Genomic DNA, 19,259 nt, shown 5'->3' with positions numbered 1-19,259 from the left:
TCTTTTCCTGATAGAATCTAGATTTATAAGCTAATCTGGAATAAATATACACAGTGTCTAAGCTGGAAATCGTGTCTACATCATTTTTCGATTTTAAAACTCTTAAAACTTCAAAGAAAAAATTGATGCTGGAATGGGCACGCTACCATCAGGACGATCCACAGGACATACCGGATGAGCAGCCAGGGACAAAGGAAAAGTGAGTTGGCGGTGGAGAAAGAGTCGATGGCGCAGTGGGGTTCTTCAAGGTGGACCAGGCTATCGTCTATGATAGATGGATGGACATCAAGGACAAGACTCCCTGAGCTGTACAAGATTATCAACATCAAGAAGGAGGACCTTTGGGCTAAACAGGAGAGAATTATGAGCCTGGGGATCTAGCGGCGCACATCATACAAAAACTGAACGTACAAAAAAACAATCATACAATCGTACAATCAACAATCACGCTGAAAACCTGCGCTATTACAGCCTATAGGGTATGAGCAGTAAATAAGCGGATGATCTTAAATGCAAACAGTAACAATTATTACGGAATGGTAAGTAATTATAACAATATAAATATTTATTAAAATGTACGCTCACACTATCGCACGCAGGCTATTCAATGTATCGATAAGATCAATCGACATATTTTATCACAGCCAACTTAACATTGAAGAGAGTCACAAAAAAATTGTGCTTAAAAAAAATAAATTGCTGAAGAAAAGGAGAAGAGTAAGTAAACAAAGTATATGGATAGATATATAGAAATATAAGCAGACATCTACACTACCGCTCCACTCACAGAGAAATACAGTAACGAAAATGAACAGCCAGGCAAGCCACGCAACCTCTTCGTCTACCGTCGCCGCTAAGAGACGCCACACCGCCGAGCCAGTGCCGGTGCACATCTTTGGCAAACAAGTCTTGGCTGACATGGAGAGCCTCTGCATGGACCAGCTCTTCTCGGACATCACTTTCCTCGTGGAGGATCAGCGCCTGCCGGCGCACCGCATGATTCTAGGAAAGCGCAGCAATTACTTCTACGGCCTACTCTACGGTGGCATGTCTGAGTCAAAACAAGATGTGATTCGGCTGGAGGTGCCGTTGGAGGCATTCAAAATAATCCTGGGCTACCTTTACTCGGGCACTCTGCCCATATCCCAACTGGACGTGAATGCCATTTTCAAAGTGCTCGGTTTGGCCAATATGTATGGCTTGCTGGAAGTCGAGACGGCCATATCCGAACATCTGCGCCAGAATCTGGACGTCAGCAATGTGTGCATGATCCTGGATACAGCGCGCCAATTCAATCTTGCCGACCTGACCATGAAATGCCTCAATTTCGTGGACAGAAATACGAGGCCACTGCTCGCGCACGAATCTTTCCAAATGCTCTCGAAGGAATCGCTTGAAGAAGTCCTGCGACGGGACACTTTGATTGCCCACGAACTGCAAATTTTTCGGATGGTATGCAAATGGAGCAGCCACAATCGTAACGAGGACATCAAGTCGTTGGTCTCGCTTGTACGTCTCCCTCTCATTTCTCTGCAAGACCTGCTGAATGTGGTGCATCCATCTGGAATTATCCACCCGGATGCAATATTATACGCCATCAAAACAGCGTTCATTCCTTCAAATCTGGCCTACCGTGCCGCCGTACATCCACTGGTAAATGTGGCCTCAGAAACCCAGGAGGCACGTCGTTTAACTATGAAATCTATTGAGATCGTCAAGCTGAAGTTCTGGTGCATAATCAATAATATCGGAGTCGGGAGTACTCAAAATGCACTCTCGCTCAACTGCACCGTAGAGGTCGCTTGCAACATTACCCACTGGGTGGGCGTGGGAAATATCAGATTTACAACATCAAAACCAACCCACAATATCCACTTCGCGCGCAGGCCTGTTCGCTACATTCGCATCGTACATCCAGAGAGTGGACGCATGGACATTTTAAAAGATATGCCTATTTCAGCCATTTTGAACACCCAGCTTGCAATATAACAACATTTCCTAGATGATCGATCGACTTGAAGACTGAAGATCTAACGACTTGTTCCTTTGCTTTTTCTTTAAATGGATTTGTGTTATTTTAATTTACTTTAACTCTAATTAATTTCTCCCAATGGATTAAATTCGTATAACTATAGAGATATACATACAGCATTTTTGTTACTTAACATAAGATTTGTCTTGTTCGATTTCCAAGAATGAGAGAAAGTTGACCCACACCCCGGACAACTATCGGAATCAGGACAGTGCCAGGTGTCCAAGTCCTATCGGCATCGTAGGACATTGGTTGACATTTTCTTGTGGGGATGAATATGTGTTGTCAATGGCTGTGCTAAAGTATGTATGCGCTAAATTATTCACTACACCCACTACTCAGTCAAGCTGAGACAGTGGGCTCCCTTGGAACTCCTTTCGCGGGCCATGAATTGTTTGTCCCTATTTTGCTGGAAAGTATGTCAGGTCCAGGTGCGGCACCTGGCACCGAGTGATGGAAGTGGAGCGATGCTGGACCTTCCGCGAGGGCATGAAGCACTGGAATGTCTGCGTGCAGTACTGGCTGGCCGTCAATGTCTACAAGCTGTTTCCCAGCAAGAAGTACAGGTGGGTGATGAGAGTTCTGTGGTTATATGATGCTATGAAAATGCATTGGTACTGTTCCAATGATAATTTCATAGCGCTGTAGACCGCTTTTGTGGCTTTATTGCTAGTTGTATTGTATACTCGCTATTGTAATTGTTCTTTCCATTGCCACTGATCGCAGGGTTGGCAGGTATTCAACCGTAGTGTTGATATTTATAGATCTCTCGTTCAGTTTCCGTATTAATATGCTCTTGAAAACCTTTTAGAACGGGTGCCACTCTGCTCTGCTCGGCCTACTGGCACGGATTCCGGCCGGGACACTATTTCTGCATCATGGGCGCTCCCTTCTATGTCTCCCTGGAGGATATGTGGAACAAGCTGGTGCGCAAGGATGCCACTGGCCCGGTACGGACCGTCATCGATGTGCTCTTCTGGATATTCAAGTGGTTCGCCTTCAGCTACTTGGGCGTGGCCTTCCTGCTCTCCTCGTTCGGCAACATTTGGCGTTTCTATAGCTCTGTGTATCACATTGGATACATCTGCTGGGCGGCGATGATGGGACTCGGCTTTATCCTCACAAACCAAAGGAAGGCAGCCGAACGTCGCAGGCAGAAGCGTGCAGCTGGTGGAGACACTGCTGCAGTGGAGGAAAAGAAAGCGCAGTGATTTCTATTGGATTAGCTTTAAAAGGCAGTTCAAATACAAAAGAAATCACCCAATTGTTAAGTGTTCCATTAAGTCCAATGGTAGAGACTGCAAACGTCTTCGCCACTACATGGCTAAATTTCTATTATAAACGACACCGATCAAGGCACCATTTGCTTGTTAAAGTTCTAAAGTTATATTCAACAATATCAGGCCCAACTATGTACATTTATTTAACTACTTCCATGTCTAACAGTTGAAGCCTACCTTCCGTATGCATAACCATCCATATTTTATCCGGGAAAAGATGATGATATTAAATGATATTAGTTTGTAGATCACATATGTTAACCAAAATAAAGTGAATCCTAATGTAACAAAAATCGCTTCTGCTTGGGTTACCCCAATCCATTAACGATTTACTCATTATTTAGCTTAAGTTCTCTTCTTTTTTTTTTTATTGAAAATACTCGTAAGTAAGTAATTCTATGATTTTACACAAGTCTTGCTTATCGAAAAATTCGAGATTTACACAAATGGATTTGTTTTTGCGGTCAGGATAAAATTAAAATTCGAGAGTAAATTTAATTAATTTTCTGGAAAATTTTAGGTGTAAGTGTAACTATAATTGTAAAATGATTTAGGGAGCCTTTTTGTGGGTGTGTGTTTTATATTCGATACCAGCTCGAATTTGGTCTAAATTCAATGCGTTACGATTTCAGTTTGTGTGTAATAACAATTTAGTTCGAATATGGGTAGCATGGCAAGAGATTTCCTGTTGCTGTTGTTGCGGATGGGGCTGCTGCGGAAGGATATCATGCCGAGGATGGCTCATCGGTGACCAGAGAGAGGCGACGCTTTACATCCTGTGTGGTGTTGTAGGCGCCGCAGTGAACGCACTTGAGTCCGATGAAATGAAATTTGGTTTTGCAAGTCTGCAATACAAAATAGAGATAGAGATAGAGATATCCCTACCTTAGGTAGACACTCGACGCTCACCTTGTGACAATCGTTGCAGAAGATATGCACTCGCTGATTCTCGTACTTGAGCGTCACGGGCATGCGTAGGGCCTGATCGTCCAGATACTCCCACAGCGCCGTCATGTCGATCAGCGAGGTCTGGCAGGTGGGGCAGGTGTAGTGGCCTGAGGCAAGGAGCTGATCGAAACACATCTTGTGCAGCAGATGGCCGCAGTCGGGAATGTGGCAAGGAATGCGCGAGGTGTGTATGTCGCCCAAGCAAACAGGACAGTGCGACCGGGAGATGTTTTCCACGCACTGGAAAACGAAAACGAAAACCAAAACAAGGAACGCTCCATTAATTAAAGATTCAAATCTGCTGCGAATTGCTGGCCAATTAATTAAGTTATCTGTTGAACAGTTTTGACATTCATAACCACTCAACTAAATCGCGAGCCACAAAAAGCAATTAGGCAACCGGTTTCGGCTATGAATTGACACAAAATTAATATGCAAGCTGGCGATTTCTTTGATCCGCTTTCAAATTACGCGGAGGTCAGATGTACCACATGTATCTATAGTTGGCGCTGAAAGTGCTTTTAACTTGGGGGAGTGGACTCACCCGATGGCCATCGATCTTCAGCTGGATGGGCAGACACATGTTGCAGACCTCGCAGTGAAAGAAATTGTCAGCGCCGCCAATGCGACAGATGCCACAGCCATGACAATGATATTGCTGCTTGTCCGCGTCATCAAATAGATTGCATATGAGGCATGTATACTGCAAAAGAGGAGCATGGTTATCCAAGGAATCACTTGGAGTAAGGCTCAGCCAGTGAGTGAACCGTTACCTTGCCAAATCTCACGCCACAGTTCTCGCATTGTTCTTGCACCGTCTGCCGCGTGTTGCACTCGGAACAGATGAGTTCTGTGAGTGTCTTCCGATCGAAGTGATGGGTCTCGTTCTCATCGTGGCAGAACCGGCACTTGTAGAACTTATTGCAGCACGGAGTCTAAAAGAGAGCGAAGAAATCGATTATGGAATGGAAAATTAGTTATCCTACAGTAAATCTGAAAATATTCCGCCTTGAGTTTCCACAGTCAAGGACTGAACAAACATAATTCATTAGCAGGCGTCGCGGTGACACATCTACTAATTCTCAAATTGAGTTGCTAATCAAAGAAATCTGCCTGGAAACGGAGCACAAAATGAGTGACGTCTGGGGGGCTCAAAAGCAAATCAATCGTTTGGCGTCGGATCCACTGGTCTGCTCTTAGCATTATCATAAACATTGCAGTCGAAAGCAAAGGCTCTCCTGCGTTGTAGGAATTATGGAGCCCTAATCAAATCAAAATCACTTGTAAAGATCCCATACGATACCCCAAAGCTACCCGTGTCGTCGGTTCATTAGATGTTTGCTAATTGATTCGCCCGACCAATTATCAACATTTGGTTATGATAAAGATAAAGACCAAACGTATTTGGTATTTGTGTGTTCATATGGATCAGGTTTCGGACTTTGTCGCGGAGTAGGGTTAAAGATGGATTTAGTTTATAATTTATCTGTTATCTACCCCTCGACACACGTTTCTACGTGTCTTCTTTGTAACTTACAAGACCCAAGAACTCTTGCATTTGTTCTATTTATACTATGTCAAAAGTGAGACGCCCACAATCGTAATGCTATATCTGGTACAGCTCTCCACCTCGTACTATCTTTGAGGATTATTTATAACTTTAACAACCTTTTTTTTCGTATATGTATGAATGTATTCTGGTATTCTTTCAACTTTGCTGTGATGATAACACTTGAAATACAGAAAACGGAGTAGAAGCATCTTTAAATCCGGTTTCTTTGTGTGTTTCTCCTCCATCCCCAAAAAAAAGAGGGATTTTATGGCTGTGTTTCACTAATGATCATATTATTTCTTTCCAGAATACATATATTTGGCCCAGACAAAGACAGAAGTTAAGTAACAGCAAGGTTCTATGATAAATTAATACAAGATCTCTGAAGAATATATACAGACTCGTACTCGTACTCGTACTCGTATTTGAGGGGTAAGTAATGGCGGGCATTGCTCCACTTGTGTTCTTAACATTGAGCTTAAATCCACAGGTATGCATAAATTAATTTCACGCATTGTTCAGCTTACAAAAACACACACACACACACACACCCAGTATAAATATTAAGTATTTAAAACAAAACAAAAACTCCACCTGATTCAACATTTCAGTAAAATGCAAATACTGTACGGCTTCTCATACGTTGGAAAATTCTGTCTCCTGGAATATTACGAGTGTTAGTATCACATTATTCCACTGGTTGTAATACGTGTACATACAAAAGCCGAAGCAGATCGAAAGACCCTTAAAATTGTGAGATATTTAGGACAGATTTGGGCGCAGTACGGCTATACGTGACATTTTTTTTTAGGGAGCTATAAAGCTTGGAAGTAAATTTCTGTTATATAATAAAAAATTCTTCATTTTTACGATGAGTTGTACTCAGGAATTTGTATAGCAATTTCATTCTTGAAATTGTGAAGATCTCCCCCAAAACTTTTCCATTTCCTATACGTGGCATTTATTTAGAGAGCTCTAAAGCTTGGAAATAAATTTCAGCTTTATGATGAAAAATTATAGTATACTGAGGAATTTTGTACAGCAATTTTATTCCTGAAGATTCTATTCTCGATCTTACTTGGAATTCTAAAGATCTCCACCCTCATTATGATCATCTTCCTAATTGAATTTTGAAAACTTTTCCATTTCCTTTCATATTATCCAAAATTTTCCTGCCTGTACTTCTACTTTCCCTTGCATTGAGTCATTTTTTCTCCATCACCTACATAAATATTATCGTATATCAACTGTACGGGTATCCCATACCCTACTTATCACCTCTCAATAATTATGTCTCTGGTGCCTCCTAATTGGCAGAGTAAAGACCTGGGATATTACCGGGAGAACGATTGCTTTATGTGCATACACAATTTCACATTGTTCATAATTTTTTAGACCCACCAGCAACAACTAAAAAAAGTAAAGAAGATATACATACACGCATTATTTGCCCAGATCAATGGAGAATGGAGGTGTTAAATGGGCGCTCGCCTCACTTGCCGGCCTGCCCACTGGAAATTCTTTCACTGTGAATCGGAGCAGACGGAGGCCCGATCCGGTTTAATTTGTTGCCAGACCAGTGTCTACTTAGATCCGATAGACAGACCTTCCCCCTTGGCTGTCCGCGCCATTTCCGTGCAAATAGTAATTCCATTCAATTGAAATTACATCAAACACTGGAGGTACTCGTTTCTGTTTAGACTTCAGACACTTTATTTGCTTGGTTTGTTTAAAAACATATAAATAAAGCTTTGAATACCATTTTGGGGGCTGGAGCTATAGCAGCACTTGGACGACAGCAAAAGTACCAGATGGCTTCTGGCGCCAACATTACTTTCCCTCAAAATGTGCTAAATTCTTAGACTTAAAAAGGGGATTTGATGGGAATTTCTTGCCCGAAAATATATAGAAATGGATATTGGGAATAATTGAAATGGTTATCCATGGAAAGCCGAGTTCCCCGAAAGAACCCTCGATAAGTAGGGGTATTTTTATGCCATGGTTAATCCCTGGGAGCCAAGCTCTTGTTCAATTCTAATCGAATGACTAAGAGCACCCTTTGATAAAGAATTGTTTCGAAATTCTTTGGTAATTTTTTTTACTGTCGCGTTAGACCCGCATATTGAGTCAATTTATATTTATATGAAATGGGGAAATATTTATTGAGACATTTATTTCCACTGAGGCCTAAAGAATTTTCCTCTTCTTTTTATTGAGCGACACGGAATATCTAGAGAGTTGCTTCATTTAGAAACTTTTCTTTCAGAGGTTCCCAAGTTCTTCATCAATCACTGGCTCTGAAGACCCTCTGAGCTCTAAAGTATTCTTCCAATTAATGAAACAAAAAAGATGAATGTATTCCTTATTTTCTGGGCATGTTTCCCACTAGGAATTCCACTATTTCCTTTGGTATATATTCTCTCAGAGATTCCTGAACGTGTTCATAATTTGTCCTCTATAGTCAGTATGATAAAGACACTTACCACAAACATGGCACGTCGCTTATAGTGTGCACATCCAAAGCGCAATGACTCCGGTGTTGTTGGCGTCGCATTGCTGCACTTGTTGTTGCAACTATCGTTATTGCCGCTGCTGGTGGTGAAGCGTGAAAATTGTTCATGTTGCTGGGGTTCCACTTCCATGCAGCAGTGGCTGCTGTCGACTGTAGCGACAGTTTCGCTAGCCTCCGATGCGGTTTTTGGCTGGGAGATGATGTGGCGACGCCAGACAATGGCCGGCGGCTCCTCCTCGAGAAGGAGACTTGGCGTGGACTTGGATTTTCGCATCTTCACGTATGTTGGAAAATCGCCCGTCATGATTGTAGGCGGCATAATCAGCTGTAGACGTTGCTCTTGTTGTGTTGCTGCTGCTATCTGGGAAACAGGAACAGCAACAGGCGGAGATAGAGACGGAGAGGGAGACGGAGACGTACGCGGAGCATCATCAGCAGCAGCAGCCTCCAGTGAGGTCGCTCTCGACGACAGCTTTGACGATGAATTTAAATTGACTTGATTGGGTTCTTTTGTATTGGTAGATATTTGTACATCAATGTGGTTGTACTTGTTGTGGCTTTCATTGAGAGATATTCGGCGCTGCCTCTGGCGATTCTTCATTCTGTTGCAGGAGCACGGAATCGAAATCTACAGATACTTTTGTATCTTCTCTTTGTTTTCCTACCAGTATGCTGCCGTTGCAGTTGTCTTTGTTAATTGTTGCCTCTTCAATTGCTGCCGTAGCATTTAAATTATTTTCTGCTGCTTCTGCTGCCGCGGCTGCTGTTGTGACATAGACTTTGTATCCGCCTCATCGATGGCCGGCCGCAACGTGAGTGGACTCCAATCCTCTCTCTCTCTCTCTCGTTCTCTCCGTGTGTGTGCTTTCCACTGGTATTATCCCCAAACTTTCATTTATGCAACAGCTCCGCTCCTCCTTAGGCATGCGAAGCGCGTAGTTGTCAAATTTTTTAGCATCTGATACAGTGGTTGGTTGGAAAGCGAACGACGATTAAAATGTGTGTGGGAAAGTGTTACCTGCCTGCTTTTTCCCCGCCCCATTGTTTAAGCACAGATTAAGCAAATTAAGCAAAGTGAAGCGTTCAAAACCACAAAAAAAAATGACCAGAGAATACATCAATCGGTGAATCCCCGCGGGACAACTTTAATGTTTGACTAAATAAACGTATTACAAAAAGCGTAAAAAGCAATAAATCTAACTTTCAATGTTTCCCAGCCCCGTATTTGTATGGAAAGGCCATCAAAATTAGATAAGAATTATCTTGATTTTAGACGCTTTTCTTTGGCTTTTCGTAGTATATGCAAATGGAACGGGGACCCTGAGCCATGTGAGCTCTGGGGGATTTAAACGTCTAAGCTAAATGGGTTTTTAGATATTTTTCACACTGCCTTGACACACAGTGCAGCTGTAGGGATCGCGGATCATGGATCGGGGAGTGGGGATCGCGGAACGGGGATCCATACACCAAACACTTGTTAACATAAACCGGCGCACGACTCTGCAAAACTTTCGCTCTGCTAATATTATGCTACGGCTGAAAGGAGGAAGAGGCATGGAAAACACTACACCGCCAGATGAGCTTTTAGTGGTGGTGGTAGTACTATCTGTGTGTGCATCTGTATCTCTCCCGCCCTCTCTCTCTCTCTCTGCCTGTGGGTCTCTGTTGTCATTATCGTATTGTGGTTATTCCTATTTGCATAGCCGCTGAGAGCAGAAAAATCGTTGTTGAATCTCTTGTTTATTCAGTTTGTTTTTCGCAATTATCAAAAAGGGGAGCACAGCCGCCAGCGACAATAAATATTGAAAGTGTGCGAAATATTACACACGTAAACCAGTCCCGCCAAAGAATCGCAAAACGAAAACGAAACTCTAAACTTGATTTTGGTTTTCAATTATTAAACATTTCATGGTTTACGCACGCACACGCACAGTAGACACACTCTCACACACACACACACGGTGTGACACTCGCTCATTGACACACAAATTGCAGTCGATCAAACAAGACAAAAACGCATTAAATAAATGGTCACGATTTCAATGTAAACGGTTTCCAAAAGTTTCCAATACAATCCAATCCGCAAAATCCAAACCGCCTTCAACATGAAGTTTGGTTTGGCAGTACATGCGAGTACGAGTACGGCTCTGAATGCGTGCAGTATATATTGGTTTTTGTGTTTTTTTTGAAAAACCGATTTCTTGTCTAACGTGTTTTTTTGTTTTTATTTTATTTGATTCGCGACTTCTTCGCTTAACCGCTTATTGTGATTTTTGCTGAAATTCAGCCTTTAATTATAATTTTGCTCATTCGTTAATTATAATTTATTAGCAATAACAGATATACTTGAAATTAAGAAAAAACGCACAGCACAACACAACACACCACACCACACAGATCCGCAGATCGCAGCTCTCGGATCGTCAATTGAATTGAATAGCCACGGCGACGGCAACGCCAACGGAGACGACACGGCGTCGACTGTAATATAGATCCGCGTTCAACGACTCCAGCAGATCCGCTTCGAGCGCGGCGAGCTTCGATTCTCTACTGAACAGAGCCGCCGCCACGCCACCGTGGGGCTTCAAAAACACTTGTTGCTGCGTCCCGCCTGTCCGTCCCCACAAAAAAAAGCTTTCTCTCGCTTCACTTGTGCTTAAAGCTACATGCGTTGCCAGCTTATGTTGGGGTATATTTGAAAAGATCGTTGAAGGATTAAGGTGCAATATATATAATATATATTGAATATATATAAATATACTATATATGAGCCTCTGGGCAGGTTGCAGGTTGTGTGAGGTTGTGGTTCAAATCACAGCTAAATGCTTAGGCATAGACTAAATTGTAATTGCATTAATTATGTCATAAATAGGTCACTAGCAAATGCCAAGCCGTGTTCTATGCAGTGTCCAGACTAGATCTAGACCTTCTCAATTTGGACAAATCTCTCGCGCTTGTACTGATCGTAATAACTGCCCACAAAGTTGAGGCGACCCTCGTACTTGAGATGCATTATCGTTTTAACCAGCGGTGGATGCTCGTTGCCCAGCTCCAGCCAGAGTTTGCCCCCGGAATGCAAATGCCGGCAGGCCAGATCAAAGACCAGGCGAGCCACTCTCAAACCATCCGAGCCGCCATCCAAGGCATTGAGGTTCTCATACCTAACAAGAGAATGAAAGCTATAGCGTTATATAATCATCATTAAGCTGAGGCTTGAACTCACACAACCACTTCGGGGTGGAGAAACTGAAACTCCTCCGTCTTCACGTAGGGCGGATTCGATATGATCAAATCGTACTTCTTGTCCTTCAGTGGCTCTGGCATGTACTGGTCCTCCTCCATGGTGTGATTGTGCACCTGGAAACGGTCCTGAAGACCCAACAACTTGGCATTCTCCGCAGCCAAAACAGTGGCCGCCTTACTCCGCTCAATAGCCGTGGCCTCAACCCGCGGTAGTGCATGCAGCATGGACAGTGACATGGCGCCCGACCCACAGCCCACTTCCAGCATATTCACATGCTTCACATCTTTGTAGTTCTCAATGACCAGACTCACAAACTCCTCCGTCTCGGGGCGTGGAATGAACACAGTGGGCGCTGTCTTTAAGGTAATGTCTAAGAAATCCCATTCGCCGATGATGTGCTGCAGCGGCATACGGGCACAGCGAGCCTCCAGGAAGCGCTCAAAGTCTGCCAGTTGTTTCTGATCGAAGTGCAGCTGGGAAAAGTTGTCGGGAACAGTGTTCTGTCAAGGCGGGGATAAGTGAGGTTAGTTGTGGCCATCCAATGTGTCTTGAATGCTATTTTCTGACTGATACTTTACAAATTTACGCTTCAGCACATGCGACACAATACATTTCAAATTGAATTCGGTGTCTGAGACGCCAGCGTCCTGCAGCTTCTGCGACCATCCCTCCATAGCCTTGGTTACGGCAACCAATTGTCCGCCAGTGGAATTTTTTCCACTTCCGCTGCTGCTGCTGCTGCTGCTGGTGGCATAATTATAATGCGTGAGTGCCCGCGAGGTCAGGCGCACTGACCGTGTCAAGTATTTAAACATAATTTAGCCTTATTATCTAATTTCTATTTTATCAACAAATTTTGACTGCACTGCAGTCCAGTGTGACCTTATCGATAAGATATACGGTCCGACCCTCAGAAATACGTCTCATTTTAAAAATATACCGTAAATATACTGACGAATTCAAGTTATATTTTACATATTCCTCGTTTTTAATATTCCGTCGAATATTATTAGCTAGAAAAAACATTTTGCCATGCCCACATAATTTTCTACGATTTATGAATCAATTTTCCACTTTACTGGCTTATTTTAACCACTTGCTTTTATTGCATTATGCGTAAAAAAGGTTTTGGCGAAAAAGGTCAAAAAAATTAAACGTAATAAAACATAAGAGAAAAATCGTTCCAATTGCTCAATTTCTTTATTCCGTTGAATAATTCTGCCTAACTAAAACTCTTAGTTCTGCCCACTTAATTTTATCCGATTAATGAATCAATTTTCTATTTGACTGGCTTGCTTTAAATAATTGCTTTTATTGCATTTTGAGAAAAAAGGGTTTTAGCGAAGTAGTTTTAACTTTTCAATTACCAGCACTGGTTAATAGTTGATGTCTTTTCGATTTCTTGCCAATCGGCTGCCACCATCATTAAGTGTGACCGTACTGCAGAAGGTGTGACTGTTTTGCTGAAACTATTGGAACAATTGGTTAATGGCCGTTATTTTGTTTAATACAAAAATCGCATTAAATTTGCAATAACCTTTGAAAGGGTTTTATAATTTGTCAGAAATAAACTTACTTTACAATTGATGCCTCCCCTATACATTCTTTTCCAAGGCTGATAAAAATTATGGATGGCAATTGTCAAGTGCAATATTTATTTACTCTATGATCAAATAAACAATGTAACAGCGTTGTAAATAGTTAAAGACACTTGTGCACACATATACATATACATGCGGTCGGTGTAGAGTGTAGTTCCGTTCCGTTTACAATTCCTATCTCGATTGATTTCCAGAGAATTTAAAAACGTATCATTGTTTTGCCGTACTTATCAGTGTTTATTTTACAACATATTAAAATATTCATACCATTATATGTGTATTGTATATATTCACATTACGATTGCACAATTTTTACCGAAAAACGAAAAAAACAACAGAAAAATTAAGCAACAAAATTTTACAAGTTTCCTTTAAGTACTGAAATTTTATGGAATTTCCGTTGCTGCTCTATCTGATTGATGGAACGCAACATTCAGATTGAAACGAAAAAAAGAACGAAAATCTATCATCCTCAGTCTATATAGCGATGCTGCGCAGTCAAAGATGTCCGTGCAGAGGATCGCGTGTGTCCCTCAGATAAACGGGACTGGTGAACGATTTGCCCTCGACCTGCGAGACGAGATTCTCCCCGGCGTACGTGACGAACGGCGAGATCTCACAGATGTCACCGTGCACAATGCCGCCGGCGTTTTCAATGTACTTCTTGTGCAGCCGGTGCAGGTCGGACCGGGCCGTGCTGGGGCAGTCCTTGCCGGCCACATCGGCATTCTTCAGAGCGCTAAACTCTTCGTCACGCGGCACTTCCATGGCCACAAACTTTTGGGCAAATCCGAACACATCGAACACAAACTTTTCGATCTTTATGCCATTGGGCTTGTCCGGGGTCAGGCGCTTCCCGGCATTGTCCACAAAGGGGATCTTCTTTTTGGCCACGTGCAGCTTCAGCTCTTGCTCGAATTTGTTGCCGATATCCTGCAGGAAGCTCGAGCTGAAGAAGTGATTGCAAATATTCCCAGCACTGAAGGTCAGCCTTCCGTCTGAGTTGCGCATCTCCGCTGTCTTGGCGGAGATCTCACTGTACTCGACCACCTGGTACTTGCCGTCGACAATGGCCACCACGCCCACGGGCTCATTGGGGGCTGCCTTCTCCACCACCTTGGCAGCGCAATCGGCCTTCTCCTGCACACAGAAGCCAATGAAGACGGGATCGGCCACCCTGATCAGTATATTGTCCACACTATGGGCATGCAAGTAGAGCACTCCGCGCTTCTGCATGTCCTCCAGTATGCCCTGGCGCTTCATGGCCCTGAAGATGCCTCCGTTTCCGTCCGGGGCACGTGCCACTCGATGCTTCTCGTCCAGAATGATGCGTCCATCGTATTCGAAGCATGGAAGTGAGCCCTGCTCGAAGAGCAACACATTCTCCGGCTTCAATCCGAAGAAGTTGTTGGCCACAAAGTAGTCGTACGTCGGTTGGACTGTGTGCTCCGACGTCATGATATACCAGATAATCTGTCCAAGCTTTCCGTTCGCCTCCTGGGCCAGCTCCTGCAGCTTCAGAATGCGTTCGGCCTGGATGCGGAACAGAGATTTTCTCGACTGCAGTCCAACATCGTACATTCCCTTGGGATGATCGAAGCCAAGTCGTGTGCCTGCAAAGAGTAGGGGCAGGTTATTAGAAAGGGAAACTCTAGACATACGAGGAAGCCTGCCTGATCCATCATCCAATAACAAGAAGTGCAACATATTCGATTTCCTACCCTGTTGGCCTTAAAAACATGTTTCGGTTTTTTGGGCTTTACGCTTTGTCTTTTGTCCCAACATCACAGTCACACTCGAGCCACATTTGTACACCCATTTTAACATTTAAGCGGCTCCACAGAAGGTCAGCCGCACTACCGGTTTTTAATTATCAGTTGATATAAGCAATTTATCGGTTGGCGAACCATACATACTCCGCCATGGACTCCTCTGGGGAGTCCATACCAGCCAGAGCCCGGGTTCTAGCCAGGGAATGGCAGCATTATTCCTACTCGTACGAGCAGTACCGTTGAGCGTTGTCTACGTGCAATAAATACTACAAATATAAGGTACAACGCCCCATCCCCTTCCACTGACGCTGCCCCGACCAGGCTTTTATCTCTGTTTGATTTCTTTCAAGTCAATTACGTGATTCGACTGCACCTCTTTGCTGGGCTTTCTGCTGCTTGCTTTGGGCCTCGGTTCACTCCCTCGCACACACACAAAACGGGAAAGGAAATGTCAAATGCCGCTAACATTTCAATATGGCGCTTGGAACAGAAGTGCCCGAGCCAGAGCAAAGTAAAACGAATAAGAACGATGCGGCCCAGACTTAAGGAATACCCAGTACACAGATTCATCTGTTTTTTATTGAGTGGACACGATCTTGTGGTTGAACTAATCCCTCAAAGGTCACTCTATAAAGGGGAGAAAATGATTGCAGAATGCATTGAATATGGTATATACATTTTAGCAGCTATAGCTCTTAGTGACTTTCGAAATTCGATTATGGTTGTTCCTTCTGGCTGTTTCACATACCCTTCTCCTCTAGGGTACTACTACAAAAAAAAAGAAAGGCAGTGACTGGCCATAAGAATGGCTTACATTTTGTTGCAGGAGGCGTGCGGTTGTGTCTTGCACATGGAATTACAATTGCAACAAAAGCCAGCAACAATCATGCAGCTGCTTGAGTGGGCAGCTGATTGAGATTGAACGAACCGCGTGCGTCCCTCTATGTCTGTATTCTGTATTCCGCGCTGTGCTGTGGCTCGATTTTTATATCAAGTTAATTAGTTTTTTCACACCACCACACAGACATATCCCGCACTGACAGTGCTGCTGTTGCTGCTGCTCTGGACTAATGTTGGAAGTTGTTGGTTATTCTCTTTATTTGAGTTTACTTTTTGTTTATTGCACATCAAGGCAGAAATGTGAGTGGAGTGGTGTGTGGGTGGGAGGTATGGTGGTCTGTCTGATTAAAAACATCTCATATCAGATGGAAACAAATAGAACAGAGCAAATTTCTCTTAACATAGAGAAAAGGTTAGTCATCGCTGCTGCTGCCCTTGAGATGCAAAAGTTTTGGTGGAATTTCAAATAAAATTAAAAAAAAAAATGTACACGAAAATATCCACTATTTAATGTTTCCGAGGCAGTAATCACAAATCTGAATTTTCTTTCATTAGAACTGCCATGATTCCCGCTTTTTTAAGATAATTCACTAGGCAGATAATCCATATAATCGACAAAGCCCAAAGGACTGATATAAATACAAACATTAGTGTTTATATTATCATTCCAAGCCAAGAAAAAACACCTTTGGCTAATCATTTGTGCTAATTAAACACAAGTGTTTGTTGGGTTCGTTGGGTCTGTTTGGCTTTTCCCCCCCTAGCGCCCCCTTTCGGATTGTGTGACCTTCACTTACCTTGTCCGCCCGCCATAAGCAGCACAGCGACATGTCCGTTGCTGATCTGACGCAGTCCCTCATCCCGATAGGAGGCCAGCTTATCCTCAGGGGTCCGTGCAATGGATATCACCTTGCCCTCGGGTATGGGCTGAAGGCGATCGTCCAACTTAATACCATTCTCGTTCATCGAGACGGTGGCCCGATCGAAATACTTTTTGATCTCATCCAGATTCAGTTCCTCGATGTCCCGCACCAAATCGGCGCGTTTGTCAGGTGTCAGCTCGTCCCAAAACTTCAGCAGATGCTCCTGGTGCACCGGGTCGAGTCGCATCCTCAGCGACTGGTAGTCCGTCATGGTTGGTGTGGGTATTACTGGTGTGGATTTTGTGGTGCCACCAACGCTGGCTGGGGGAACAGAGATCGGGGTAGATGGGGAGCAGTTAGTGGATGTTGATTTAGCTAATGGAGTAGTAGTCGGGTGGAGAAGTGGGCTGGCTGGTTCATGTACTTTTCTGTCCAACTGTTGTCTCTCCCCCCGTGTTCCGTGAGTGAGTGGAGTGATAATATGACGAGAGAGTGCGATAAAAAAGAGCAGAGCCAGAGCCAGAAAACGTTTCGTTTCGTTTCAATCTGGTATGGGTGGTTTTTTTTCGGGCTTCAGAGCGCCTTCGCGAACCGTTATACGTGGAAGCCAAAGCGCAACTGAGAGCCAAGCGATCGCCCTCTGTGGTTTTTCTTGTTCAAAGTGGAGCTGCCTCAATGCCTCGGCCTTCCGTCTGTGTCTCGTTGTCTCTCTGTCTTTGTCGCTGTCTTTGAATGGCAGGCGCGCATGTGTCTTGGTTTGTGGAATGTGCGAGTGTTTGTGTCTCTGTTTTGACGTATTTGCAGGCGCGTTATTAACATGGCTATGCCATGGGTAATGGGTAATGGTACCCTGTAAAACTATGGGAGTGAGAAATGATGCAATCCCAATCTTTTCGGGATATTCCTTCTCACAAGTAAATCTTCTTCTAGGGCATTCCACAGCCCATTCTCCGATGGCCTCGTTATGGTTTTTGGGCACTACTACTGCAATCGTCTGGCTGCGGGGCAAAATTTGCACAAACCTCCCTCCCTCCCTCCAGAGTGGTGTTGCAAATGCAAAACCAAACGGCCCTGAACGAACAGTGGCTCAAGTGAAAGTAAGAGGTGCCCCTGGGCGCCAGATACCACCTCGATTGGCAACAAGGAAACACTTAAGGGCAGGCGGGCTGGCCAGTTCCTGATAAACAAGTTCCCACTGGAGGCTTACAGAAACTAGTTGAATGGGTTAGGCCGTAAGTTATTGGAAAGGTTATGGATATGGCATTTAAATAAGCCAAGAATTGACCACAAATTTTATACGAGCCACTCGACGGTGACTCTGATCTGCTCGTTTCGTTGGCCGGTTTGTTTGGTTTTTGTTTTTGCCACGAAGCGAGAGAGCTATGGTGATTCATGGTATATTAAACACAAGGCGAGGCGGAGCATGTATTAGCCACCGTTCTCTCGGAATGCCTGACCTGTCATGAAATCTACTTTGGACTGCTCAGCAGCTCAGCTGCTGCAGAAATACACACGTAGCCATAAAAAACAGCAAAATCCCCCACATACACAGGCCCCCAAAGCAAAAACAAAAAACGGAAAGAAACGGCGATAGCACACAATTTGTTTTCCGCTGCGGACTCTTATCGCGGACGATAGGCCTTGCCGTTTCGTTTTATCATTATCAATATATTCTCCACTTTTTATATACTCACCATTGCGATGGCGCCGCACATTAGTGTGCTGGTGCTGCAGCAAATTGTAATTGTGGCGACCCATTTATGAAGGGAGGCACTTGACACAGAAGAAAACAACACCCTATATTGTGGTGGAGCTTGCACTTGCACTTGCACTGCCCTATGCCAATATCTTGCTATGCCGTTGCTTTCACTGGGTTTCGCTATGCCATAATTTTGTGGGACATGTACTTATCCGCAAATTCACTAATTTAAAACCTAATGTGACACCAGGCCCTCTTTAAATTAACTTAAAAATAAAATTTTTGGAATAACACGACTTGGAGGCCCGAAGCAGTGTGACCCGCGCACTTATTGATTAAATATACGGTCTGACCCTCGGAAATGTACCGTCTCATTTCCAAAATATACCGTAAATATACCGATGAAATACAAACTCAGCCCACTTAGCCCCCCTCTATTTAAACAAGTGAACAAATTTAAACCGTTTTTAAATTGTTCTTGTAGATCCATACTGCCTCTTTCTTTACAATCAAAGCTTTTACGATATCTTTCACCTGAGCTGGGCTAAAGCTCTCAAAGTTTCATCATTTTGTGGAGTGTTGTTCAATATCCATTGGTCGACAATGGGCTAATCGTACTCCGCCCATGATCGGAAATCATATGTCTTGCTTTTTATCGGTTTAATATTACTACTAATAGTTTAAGCCGGGACCCCCAGGACTATCTTGCAGCACTGCTGTTTTGTAAAACCGAATTTTAAAATTAAATGAACTAAATTTTGCTATTGCTAAAATTAGCTAATTTAACTTTCTTGGATTACTCTAATTTATAGAATTATTGGGGCGTTTAAAAACAAAAACTCTAATTGGGTTTTTGGTTTTTTTTAAATATATTTACAATTATGAACTAAATAAAGCATCATTTTCAATTACATGT

At 43.4% G+C, this 19,259-nt stretch overlaps 5 protein-coding genes across 8 annotated transcripts; 2 read left to right on the top strand and 3 right to left on the bottom strand.

The window, feature by feature from the left end:
* The first annotated feature begins 96 nt into the window (after nt 1-96).
* Nucleotides 97-2,142, top strand: LOC6903403 (BTB/POZ domain-containing protein 9-like). Of its 2 annotated transcripts, XM_015179855.2 has the most exons (4): nt 97-539; nt 600-717; nt 790-1,821; nt 1,887-2,142. In XM_015179855.2, exons 1-4 carry the CDS (start codon nt 511-513, stop codon nt 2,004-2,006), a joined length of 1,299 nt encoding a protein of 432 aa, XP_015035341.2. In that variant the 5' UTR covers nt 97-510; the 3' UTR covers nt 2,007-2,142. The 2 variants fall into 2 exon arrangements, with proteins under 2 accessions (XP_015035341.2, XP_015035342.2); XM_015179856.2 differs by having other exon boundaries at nt 99-539; nt 790-2,142.
* Nucleotides 2,143-2,480: 338 nt separating this feature from the next.
* frj (membrane bound O-acyltransferase domain containing farjavit) lies at nt 2,481-3,605 on the top strand. Its single transcript, XM_015179857.2, has 3 exons — nt 2,481-2,598; nt 2,759-2,767; nt 2,844-3,605. The coding sequence occupies exons 1-3, from the start codon at nt 2,486-2,488 to the stop codon at nt 3,241-3,243; spliced, it is 522 nt and encodes a 173-aa protein (XP_015035343.1). The 5' UTR covers nt 2,481-2,485; the 3' UTR covers nt 3,244-3,605.
* Nucleotides 3,606-3,657: 52 nt separating this feature from the next.
* Nucleotides 3,658-10,830, bottom strand: Rchy1 (Ring finger and CHY zinc finger domain containing 1). 2 transcript variants are annotated; one of them, XM_015179860.2, is made up of 6 exons: nt 10,693-10,830; nt 8,296-9,282; nt 5,034-5,195; nt 4,805-4,963; nt 4,222-4,500; nt 3,658-4,157 (listed from the first exon to the last, which is right to left on the bottom strand). In XM_015179860.2, the coding sequence occupies exons 2-6, from the start codon at nt 8,923-8,925 to the stop codon at nt 4,038-4,040; spliced, it is 1,350 nt and encodes a 449-aa protein (XP_015035346.2). In that variant the 5' UTR covers nt 8,926-9,282; nt 10,693-10,830; the 3' UTR covers nt 3,658-4,037. The 2 variants fall into 2 exon arrangements, with proteins under 2 accessions (XP_015035346.2, XP_033235611.1); XM_033379720.1 differs by lacking the exon at nt 10,693-10,830 and having other exon boundaries at nt 8,296-8,685; nt 8,745-8,893.
* Nucleotides 9,165-12,477, bottom strand: HemK1 (HemK methyltransferase 1). Its single transcript, XM_001357247.4, has 4 exons — nt 12,147-12,477; nt 11,548-12,068; nt 10,693-11,485; nt 9,165-9,282 (listed from the first exon to the last, which is right to left on the bottom strand). The coding sequence occupies exons 1-3, from the start codon at nt 12,381-12,383 to the stop codon at nt 11,245-11,247; spliced, it is 999 nt and encodes a 332-aa protein (XP_001357283.2). The 5' UTR covers nt 12,384-12,477; the 3' UTR covers nt 9,165-9,282; nt 10,693-11,244.
* Nucleotides 12,478-13,382: 905 nt separating this feature from the next.
* On the bottom strand, nt 13,383-18,696 carry mmy (UDP-N-acetylglucosamine pyrophosphorylase mmy). Of its 2 annotated transcripts, none has more exons than XM_001357248.4 (3): nt 18,339-18,696; nt 16,579-16,965; nt 13,383-14,782 (listed from the first exon to the last, which is right to left on the bottom strand). In XM_001357248.4, exons 1-3 carry the CDS (start codon nt 18,400-18,402, stop codon nt 13,668-13,670), a joined length of 1,566 nt encoding a protein of 521 aa, XP_001357284.2. In that variant the 5' UTR covers nt 18,403-18,696; the 3' UTR covers nt 13,383-13,667. The 2 variants fall into 2 exon arrangements, with proteins under 2 accessions (XP_001357284.2, XP_015035347.2); XM_015179861.2 differs by lacking the exon at nt 18,339-18,696 and adding an exon at nt 17,069-17,283.
* Between the last annotated feature and the right edge of the window lie 563 nt (nt 18,697-19,259).

Source organism: Drosophila pseudoobscura, chromosome 4, assembly GCF_009870125.1.
Source record: "Drosophila pseudoobscura strain MV-25-SWS-2005 chromosome 4, UCI_Dpse_MV25, whole genome shotgun sequence".
Lineage (NCBI taxonomy): Eukaryota > Metazoa > Arthropoda > Insecta > Diptera > Drosophilidae > Drosophila > Drosophila pseudoobscura.
Note: the sequence above shows the minus strand (reverse complement) of the source record. Positions and strands in the feature narration are given on the sequence as shown.

Bases quoted from the DNA above. Each gene is read 5' to 3' on its own strand.
- LOC6903403 (XM_015179856.2), top strand. From the start codon at position 511: ATGCAAACAGTAACAATTATTACGGAATG. The intron at 540-599 runs GTAAGTAATTAT...TATCGCACGCAG, and splicing joins GTAACAATTATTACGGAATG to GCTATTCAATGTATCGATAA. The intron at 718-789 runs GTAAGTAAACAA...CTCCACTCACAG, and splicing joins TGCTGAAGAAAAGGAGAAGA to AGAAATACAGTAACGAAAAT.
- frj (XM_015179857.2), top strand. From the start codon at position 2,486: ATGGAAGTGGAGCGATGCTGGACCTTCCGCGAGGGCATGAAGCACTGG.
- Rchy1 (XM_015179860.2), bottom strand. From the start codon at position 8,925: ATGAAGAATCGCCAGAGGCAGCGCCGAATATCTCTCAATGAAAGCCAC. The intron at 5,196-8,295 runs GTAAGTGTCTTT...GCTCTCTTTTAG, and splicing joins AGCGACGTGCCATGTTTGTG to ACTCCGTGCTGCAATAAGTT. The intron at 4,964-5,033 runs GTAACGGTTCAC...CCTCTTTTGCAG, and splicing joins GTGGCGTGAGATTTGGCAAG to TATACATGCCTCATATGCAA.
- HemK1 (XM_001357247.4), bottom strand. From the start codon at position 12,383: ATGTTTAAATACTTGACACGGTCAGTGCGCCTGACCTCGCGGGCACTC. The intron at 12,069-12,146 runs GTAAAGTATCAG...CCGCCTTGACAG, and splicing joins ATGTGCTGAAGCGTAAATTT to AACACTGTTCCCGACAACTT. The intron at 11,486-11,547 runs GTGAGTTCAAGC...TTCTCTTGTTAG, and splicing joins CTCCACCCCGAAGTGGTTGT to GTATGAGAACCTCAATGCCT.
- mmy (XM_001357248.4), bottom strand. From the start codon at position 18,402: ATGGGTCGCCACAATTACAATTTGCTGCAGCACCAGCACACTAATGTG. The intron at 16,966-18,338 runs GTGAGTATATAA...CTGTTCCCCCAG, and splicing joins TGTGCGGCGCCATCGCAATG to CCAGCGTTGGTGGCACCACA. The intron at 14,783-16,578 runs GTAAGTGAAGGT...TACTCTTTGCAG, and splicing joins GCTTATGGCGGGCGGACAAG to GCACACGACTTGGCTTCGAT.